The sequence below is a fragment of the Mus pahari genome, chromosome 18 (assembly GCF_900095145.1).
Source record: "Mus pahari chromosome 18, PAHARI_EIJ_v1.1, whole genome shotgun sequence".
Lineage (NCBI taxonomy): Eukaryota > Metazoa > Chordata > Mammalia > Rodentia > Muridae > Mus > Mus pahari.
The window spans coordinates 2132356-2141977 of NC_034607.1; the positions used below are offsets into that span (position 1 = coordinate 2132356).

A 9622-nucleotide genomic window follows, 5' to 3' on the forward strand; every position below is an offset into this window, starting at 1 on the left:
CTTGCTGACTTGGCCCCCAATATTTCCTTCTATTCTGTCTTTATGAGGATATTTGCACGATTTTATTCTTTTGAGAATTCTGTCTCCCTGTCTGTCTTTCTGTCTTTGTTTTCCTCTTCCCTCCTCTCCTTGCTCTGCATACAAGACATATCATAGCCTGTCTTCTGCTTTTGCTGATGAGCCTGCTGTCAATGCCCTAAAGCTCCAATCCACAAAACTGTCTACTTAGTTCAGTACCCTCTGCAGTCAATGTCAGTCACTCTCTAGGAAGAGAGACCTGTTGGTCAGACTAATTCAGGGACCCTACTAAGTGAAGGCAGCAGAATACACAATAAACAACCTACTTTGTTCTAGGACCTCATATTCTGTAGACTTTCCTCTCTTGATGCTGGTCCATTTTCCCACACTTAAACAGCCAGCACTGACTCTCCAGGTAACCAGTTCTTCGCTTTTATCACACAGTGTTATCAAAGTGTTCTGCCTAGCAACAAATGATGCAAAGTCTTCGTTCTTGATTGGTTAACAGTCTGAAGGAGGCTGCATAATTACCTATCTTTTTTTTTTTTTTTTTTTTTCAGCTGTGTGGAGGAAGACAGCTCTATTCTAAAGAGGTGTATCAGTCTCTTCATTGCCCCTTTGTCCCCTCCAGAATGGGTGCTGGAAGGGCCCCCTGGGTGGTGGCTCTGCTGGTGAACCTCATGAGGCTGGATTCCTTCATGACTGAAGGCAGAGACTCCCCAGGTAAGAAGAGGGGGGTTTGATTCTGGGTGTGGTTTTCTAGAGTTGGCACGGGGCTAACTCTCCCCACTCTCTGTGGACCAAAGTCTCAGACTAGAGTGGCCCTGACTTTAAAGAGTCCCCCCACTGACCAGGAAGCTCTCATGCCCTCCTCAGTGCCCACAGTGAACTGCCTGGAAAGGTAGTCCCATAGGGACACAGATGCCAGGGGAGTGAGAAGGGGAGGGAGGGAGGGAGGGAGGGAGGGAGGGAGGAAGGAGACATTTTCCCCTGTTGGGCTCCTTGTGCATCAACATCAGGCACTAAAACCTTGAAAGCTGGAGTCTGAGCGGCTGAGCTTGCTCTCCGAGCATCTACTCCTTGTATGGCTTTCTGGTGAAATTGGAAATCACATCTCCCATCAACTATAAGCTCCTGGTTAGCGTTCAGCTTTATACTAAGAAGTTTTGAGGTGTGAGTGGAGTTAAGAGCTCAGACAAGTTGCGTATGTTAGTTATCCTTGGCCTCGGGTTGCTGTGTACAACTTGTTTTTTCACTGGGGAAACGGGCTATGCAGACACCATCGTTGTTAGACCATGAAAATGCAGGGCTCTGAACAGAAAACAGGATGTGAGATGCTAAGAAAAGACTCCCCTTTAACGCCAGAGTCTCATTAAATACAGAAGAGGAACAAGCCTGGGAGGGGCATCAGCTTTCTCCGAGGACAAAAACCGCTGAGTTTATCACGTCCATCTGACAAACGGGGGGGCAGCACGGAGTTTTAAATGATGATGAAAACCCCGTATACTTTTTCTTTAGCTTGTAAAGAGGGAACAGAGAAGGGTAGACATGCTGAGGGACTGGAGGCTGGCACCTCATCTGAGGGGCCTGGATGGTCATGGAAGTCACTCTCAGGGGGAGGCTGAGCACTGCTGGAGGGGACTGCTGAGCTAGGAAGGAACAGACCCACAGCTCAACCACGAAAGCCATTATCCTTCATGTCGCAGCTTAGCCACTTCATGGAGGTCTGCCTGCTTTATCATTCCCAAGCACACAGAACTGAGCCACAGCACGCCATCATCACAAGACGTCTCTCTCCCTGTCCCGCCTCCTTTCTCTTCTTTCCTCCCTGTGAATATCATTCCAAGTTTGCCTTCAATAGGAGTGTAGTGTTCAGAAACATAGAATGGGCCGCAGGATGGCTCAGTGGTTAAAGTGACAACCTGAGTTCAATTCCCAGGAACCACATAAGGGGTGGGGGAGAATAACAGGGGAGGGGGGAGGGGAGGACAGGGAAGATGGGGATGGGGGAGAAAGGAGGACACAGGGACTGTGGGGGACAGGGACAGGTACGAGGGGAGCCAGGGACAGGGGGCACACAGGGAGTGAGGATGGGGAGACAAGGTGGGGGAGGAGTGGAGGAATGATGGGGAGGAAAGACAAGGAGGTTAGGGTTGGGGATTGGGAAAACTGGGGTGGGGGAGATGGGGGTGGGACATGACATGGGGACTGAGTGGAGACTGGGCTGTGGGGTAGGGGACAGGACAGAATGGGACAGATTCACTCCTGAAAACTGTTTTCCTTGTTCACATTGTAAATAAATGCCAATAAGCATTAAATGACATTAAGCGACTTTGTCTCTTAATGTTGGGCTTTTGAGCACATTGCTGTCTGACTTAGTGTACAGGCTTTCCCAGAGGAGCAGCCGGTTCCTAATCCTTTTATGGTTTCCAGAGAATTTTGTGATTCAGGCAAAGGCGGACTGTTACTTCACCAATGGTACAGAAAAGGTTCACTTCCTGGTCAGGTTCATCTTCAACCTGGAGGAGTATTTACACTTCGATAGTGACCTGGGGATGTTTGTGGCCCTGACGGAGCTGGGGGAACCTGACGCTGACCAGTGGAACAAACGCCTGGATCTCCTGGAGACGAGCAGAGCCGCTGTGAACATGGTCTGCAGGCAGAAGTACAAGCTGGGGGCCCCCTTCACCGTGGAGAGAAATGGTGGGTGACAGTGAGGTCTAGGGGTTCTCCGTGAGAACCTCGTAATAGGCATTTAAAAGGTTTTAAATTACAGCAATCATCTGTCTGTCTGTCTGTCTGTCTATTATTTATTTGTGTGTGTTCCATGCATGCCACAGTGGAGGTCAGAGGACAATTTGAGGCAGTTGGTTCTCTCCTTCCATCATGAGGGTCCTAGAGACTGAACTCAGGTCATTGGCTTGGGGGCCTGTGACTATACCCTGTCCTTAGCTGTGAATTGTTGGCTTCAACCTCCCTTCTAGCCCGCCATCCACCATAGGCAGTGAAGGAAAGGTTAATAGGACATAGGGGCTGTGGACCTGCTTAGAAACAGTTCTTTAGGGGAGACTCCAATCTTCGCTGTCAGCAGTCCAGCCCTCTAGCAAAACACCAGCAGGATTCAGCAGCTGCAGTCCGGTCCACTTGGCGATCACCGCTCATGAATTAGCAATGGCAGTTTGATCCAGAAGAAACCGCATGGCTCTGCCAACTGGCCTGAGTCTACGGAGACAGGATGGAGCTGCAAGAATATCACAAGTTCTTTAGCAAGTTACTCTCTGTGCAGTCATGACAAGCAAAGATAAGTCATGCAATGCAAGGCAAACCAATACTAGGGTGTCGTCAGCAAAGGCTAGTGAGGCACAGCAAGGTGAACCAATACCAGAGCCTCTTCCCACTGTCACTGGGATCATATTTATATTTTCTTCCACAAATCATGCTTTCTCTCACTTGTCTGCTTCAGCAAAACATCCTCTAACCTGTGTCAGCTTCAGCCAAGCATCCTTCCATCTGTCTGCCCTGCCAAAACATCGTCTGACACAACTGAGTTTTCAAAGAAACCAGAAATTTCCACTTCCTCCTAGAACCTCAGAGTTCTCAGGGTCTTTGAGAACTGGTGTAGCCTTGAATACAGTGGGTGGCTGTGGGGTGACCTGGCAGAGTCTAAATCCTCCTTGTGGACAACCATACATGCTTAGTCTACGGTGTTAGGTACCCACACTTCCAGCGTCTACTTGGCTAGCATGGGAGATGGATCACGGTGGTCACAGCCCCTCTAGACGCTCCTGTCTTTGCTGTGCTTTTTGTTTCTTCTCTTGCCAGTGCCTCCGGAGGTGACAGTGTACCCTGAGAGGACCCCGTTGCTGCAGCAGCACAACCTGCTGCTCTGCTCTGTGACAGGCTTCTACCCCGGGGACATAAGTGTCAGGTGGTTCCGGAATGGACAGGAGGAGAGGTCTGGAGTCGTGTCCACTGGCCTTGTTAGGAATGGAGACTGGACCTTCCAGACAACAGTAATGCTGGAAATGATCCCAGAGCTTGGCGACATCTACAGCTGCCTCGTGGAGCACCCCGGCCTCCTGAGACCTGTTTCTGTGGCGTGGAGTGAGCTTTCTTTAGTTTTCTGCATTTCTGGGCCTTGACCTGTAGGAGCTGCCATTTCTGTGTTCATCTTGATGACAAGTTCCTCGATCTAAGAATCCTAGAGCCAGGGCAGGAGAAAACAGGACAGGCATCCATCCTCTGAATGTCCAAGAGATAGATAAGGAGGCTGCGAACCCACAACCTGGGACCTGGTATCCTTTAGCACTTTAATCTTTAGGGACACTGCCATGGGCTATAAGTCAGGGATCGGCCTGGAGAAGTGGCTTAGCTGGTGAAGGGCTTGTCATATAACTGTGAGAACCTGAGTTTGACTCCTAGAGTCTATGTAAACAATCCAGGTTCTCATGCTTGTAGTCCCAGGGCCCAGGAGGTGGAGACAGGCAGATCCCTGGGGCTCACAAGCTAGTCAGCCTAGCCTACTTAGTGAGTTCTAGGTCAGTGAGGGACATTGAACTACAGCAAAAACAGCAAAGGGGGTGGCACCTGAGGAATGACCCCAGACATTGACTTCTGGTCTATGGGAGTGCACACACACACACACACACACACACACACAAACATGCACACATTCATACAGATACATACATAGACATACACACATAGACGTGCAAACATTGATTCATACATACATACATACACACACACATTCATACAGATACATACATAGACATACACACATAGACGTGCAAACATTGATTCACACACACACACGCACACACACACGCACACATCAGTGACAGATGGGAGGCAGCTCCATTTCTATATTTAACTCTTCCCTGAGCAGTACTGGGCTTTGGAATTTCAGGAAGTTGGGTGCAGTACTGAGAGCATTGAATTGACTTTAAGCCTCACTTTCCCATAGTGGCTCAGTCTGAATATTCCTGGACAAAGATTCTGAGTGGAGCTGCAGCGTTCCTGCTTGGACTGATTGTCTTCCTGGTGGGAGTTGTTATCCATCTCAAGGCTCAGAAAGGTAGCGGACCTCTGAAGAGAACCTTCCCACCTGCCCCGTGCCTCTTTATCCACTTCCAGCTTCCTTTACTGTAAAAATCTGAGGGAGGGAGGGAGGGAGGAAGGGAGGGAGGGAGGGAAGGCTGGGCGTGCTCAGGCATTCCTGTGACAGGATTTCCTAAAGCCAGGAGAGTCCAGGAGTAAGCAAAGATGAGTGCTGGCACTGAGGGCCATAACCTCCCCACCCCCTAGGAAAACCACATTTGATCTTGACCGGGAATCCTGTTTTCTCTCTTTCCAGCACCTGTGGAGACCCAGCCTGGCCATGAGGTAAGCACTCTGGTTCCTGGTCTTTGACTGGCAGATCATGGCCTTGTTCTTCAGCCATCATGGAGTGGGGGAGGCAGGGCTACCTCTGACTGGGTGATTATCTCCCGAATGTCTGGAATTGGAGGGTGTGAGGCCTCCTGACACCCTCCCACTCTTCCTGCAGGCCTCAAGAGAGCGTCTCCATTCTCACTCCTAGTAAGATCCTGATGGAAGCCTCTCCCCCAGAACCTGAAGAAGTGTGACAAGGCTGAGGATTCGGGTTGGCAGAGGATGCTGGCTCTTCAGTCTGCGAGATGTGGTCATGGGTCTTCCCTTCGGTCCTGTACCTCGGCAGTCCCTCGTTTCCAGGACATGGTCCAGAAACTTCCTTAGGTCCTAACTCATTCCACACCCAAGTTGGTTTGGTTTTTGTGACCCAATCCTAACCCTGTGACTGTGGAACCCCAAGATTTCTATCTTCCAACCACAGCTTCTAGTCTTCTGTACAGTCACCACTGTAAAAATAAAACAGTCACAGGCAACTGCAGTGAGTGTCTAAGTCAATGACGTATTCAAGGCAAAACCCGTGTCATCACCTGCTCAGATCAAAACACAGACACTGGTGGTCTCTGGAATTCCTCATGCGCCTCAGCCAATAAACACCCACGGCACACACTATCCACACGGGGTGATTGGATACAGCCAAGCATACACTTCTGCATACAAGAATCCATGGTCTTTCTTGTCTCCCAGACGTTCAGGTGTTTTACATCATCTTTTCTTTCTGTTAGGATTAAAGCTGCTGAGAAGGCTCAGCCTCCAAGGTGAAGGAAGGGTTCCCACCCTGAGATTTTGTTGTCTGCACACATGGTGCCATCTGACACACATGGTGCCATCTGACACACTCTTTTACCCTTTGCGTTTTCTGTGAGTTAGCACCTGATGCCGACTCGGGGTGGGACTCCGGTCTGATTATTTTGGAGTCTGGAGGAGGCCATGACCTTTTCTGGAGTCACAGTGTATCTCCTTTTTTTTTCTTTTCATGATGTTACAACAAGCATTGATGCTAATTGCCCCATCTGCTAATTTACTGGGGATTGCTACATTGTGATAGTTGATTTCTAGGATTCTTTATTTATAGCATATTGTTGGCTCTGCTCAATGTTATCTGCAGTAGAAGTTCAAAGCTAATGGTGGTAAAACTGTTGGCACCTTAAAGTGAGTCTAGCCTGCATGGTGCCACCGTTGTGTCCACTGCTGCAGGATTCTGAAACGAAGCACTAATTTCACTTAATAGTGACCTTAGTGGAGCAATGAATTCACTGGTCTACAAAGTCTTGACACCTGAGTAACATCTTTTTAATAAGTTGACATTTGGGAGTGTTTCTGATGTATGCAGATGGGAAGGCTGTTGTAAAAATTGCTTGAGTTGTGAGTAAAACTGAGCATGCTTCATTCAATACAGAATCATTTTGTCTTCGTAGAAAATATTTCTTACTAACCTTTTATTGTTTGAGAGCTTTGTACATGAGTACTATGTGTTTTGATCAGATCCACCCCCATTCACTCCCTTCTAGTTTTTCCTTTCTCCTGTTCACAGTTACCTCCCAACTTCGTATGCGGTTTTTGCTTTAATTCACTAATTCTGCCAGGATTACATGGGGGCGGGTCCATCTGCCAGGGTGGAGGTGGCCTTTCAGGAGCACATCTTTGAAGAATATGGAGTTTCCCTCTGCCTCAGCTGTCAGCTGCTCCTCAGCTAAGGTTGACACTCCACAAATCCCTCCCGCCCATGCTGGGATTTCGGAATGCTTGATCTTGGACATTTAGAAACGTTCTAACTGGCTTTTAGCTTGTTTTGCAATAAATTACAGTTTAGTTGGTAGTAGATTTTTCTGGTGTATTTTCATTGTCTGAAGGAATACTATTTTGTCTTGAATAGTCTCAATGTTTGTTCTACAGTGTCAATAAAGATCATCTACTGTTTGAAGTAGATAAAGCCTGGTCACTCTCTGTTGGTTATTTTTAACGTGCAATTGTTTTTATTGCCTTTTCTGAGGACAGTGTGCTGATGTACCTCCCGTGTTCTGGCAGGAAGCCCACGAGACACTTGCTCCCCACCAGAGAAACCAGGACTTTGGCTCTTCCTTTCTACTCTTTTCTGCTTCAGTTTTGATTTTGTTCCCTACAGTTTTTCCTAGTTAGATATTTCTGCACATTTTTCTTCTGAAAGTCTCACGACTGTTATGTTTTCTGATTTAGCCTATAACCTCTAAGTTAGTTTTTAAATATAAAATGGGATGCTGTTTGCATATAGGTTTGTGTGTGTGAGTGTGTGTGTGTGTGTGTGTGTGTGAGAGAGAGAGAGAGAGAGAGAGAGAGAGAGAGAGAGAGAGAGAGAGAGAGAGAATATCTCATGTATCCCAAGCTGGTTTCAATAGCACCGTGTGGCTGAATCTGGCCTTGAACTCCTGATTCTCCCATTTCTGACTCTCACATGCTAATTACCAGCATATGCCACCAGGCCTGGTCCTTTTCTCTACAGACGATTTGTGCCTTCAGTGTCTTCTGTTGAAGACTCTACACTCTTTATAACACATTGCTTTTACTTTTTTTCTGTTTGGTTTTTTCGAGACAGGGTTTCTTTGTGTAGCCCTGGCTGTCCTGGAACTCACTCTGTAGACCAGGCTGGCCTCGAACTCAGAAATCTGCCTGCCTCTTCCTCCCAAGTGCTGGGATTAAAGGTGTGTGCCTCCACTGCCCGGCTGCTTTTACATTTTTATCAAAATGAATTTAGGGGCTGCAAGATGGCTCAGTAGGTAAAGCCTAGACACTTGAATTTGATCCCAGGGACCCAGAGAGTGGAAGGAGAGACCTGTCTCCCACAAGTAGTATTCTGGCCTCCGACACAGCATACATATGCCCCTACACGTGTTCATGTGTACACACGCACAATAGACACAATAAAAGCCAAAATATTAAACATTTCTCATTAGCCTGCTTCTGAACTTTTTGTTCTGTCCTTATTCCTTGGCCAGTGTCATTCATCTTCATTTTGACATGTCTTAAAATTGGCAGATTGACTCTGGTCTCTTCATTCTTTTTCAAGATAGTGTTAGCCATTCCATGTTCCTGCCCTGTTAGTGACAAGGGTGATCTGTTTACTGAGTGCCTTTCTTTACTGCCCTAACGGGCTTCGCTTACAAGCAACATGTATCTGCTTTCATTTGTGATTTTGTTTAATGGTTAGATTTACTCATTTTATTTTGTTTGTGAGGGTTTTGCTTGCATGAATGTCTGTGTACTGTGTCTGTGTAATGCCTGTAGTGGCCAGAAGAGGGCGACAGGGACCTGGAACTAGAGTTATAGCTCATTGGGAGCCACCATATGGGTTCTGGAATTGATCCTGGGTTCTGTGGAAGAGCAGAGAGGGCTCTTAACCACGGATCCATCTCTCCAGTCCCTTTGACTAATTCACTGTGCTCTTATAGACTCATGCCTAAATATTTCATTTCTGGAACTGGTTGACAAAAGCATCTAAAATACATCAGTATGATTTCCTGCATTTTTCTTTTTCTTCCCTGCTCCTGGTTTGGATTTTTCCAGCCAGGCTTTCTCTTTAGAGCCTCGGCTGTCCTTCAGCCTGGTTGAATTTCTTTCTAGACCAGGGTGGCTTCAAACGCAGAGATCCACCTGTCTCTACCTCCTGAGTGTGGGGATTGAAGGCGTGCGCCACCATGGCCTAGCAGTTTCCTACACTTTTCCTCTCAGTGCCGAATGGAATCAAGGGACATTATGAATGCCCATGTTCCAACCCTGAGCCCTCTTGGCCATTTAGTTGATTTAAAATTTGAAGTAGGGACTCACTAAGTTGACTGCAGTGACCTCAATGTCTTTTTGCACCTCAGTTGGCCTTGAACTTGGGATCTTCCTTCCCCAGTCTCCCAAGTAGCTGGACTCATAGCCCTGTGAGGAATCCACTCAGAGGATTACCCTCCTGTAATGTCGCCTGTGCCCTGGACAGCTCTCAGCCCGACCCTACCTGCCCTTGTGGGTTGGGGGTGAGCTGGCGCAGAGTCAATGACACGGACTCTGGGAGCAGGTGAGAAAACTGCAGCAAGCTCCTCTGAGCACTGCTGTAAGCTCTGTTAGTACCCTCCACTCTCGCCCCCATTGTTCCCAAGAAAGCATCTCTTCTAAACAGCAGTTCCTGATTGGCTGCCATTGTTTACACCAGCAA

General features: G+C 47.8%; 1 protein-coding gene across 3 annotated transcripts; it reads left to right on the plus strand.

Moving 5' to 3' along the window:
- Positions 1–584: 584 nt before the first annotated feature.
- Positions 585–7266, plus strand: LOC110335686 (HLA class II histocompatibility antigen, DO beta chain). Of its 3 annotated transcripts, XM_021217990.1 has the most exons (7): positions 615–741; positions 2452–2721; positions 3919–4122; positions 4985–5095; positions 5375–5403; positions 5567–5598; positions 6174–7266. In XM_021217990.1, coding segments are annotated over exons 1-7 (738 nt in total). In that variant the 5' UTR covers positions 615–650; the 3' UTR covers positions 6175–7266. The 3 variants fall into 3 exon arrangements, with proteins under 3 accessions (XP_021073648.1, XP_021073649.1, XP_029387239.1); XM_021217989.2 differs by lacking the exon at positions 6174–7266 and having other exon boundaries at positions 585–741; positions 3841–4122; positions 5567–5924; XM_029531379.1 differs by lacking the exon at positions 6174–7266 and having other exon boundaries at positions 651–741; positions 5567–5924.
- The last annotated feature ends 2356 nt before the right edge of the window (positions 7267–9622 follow it).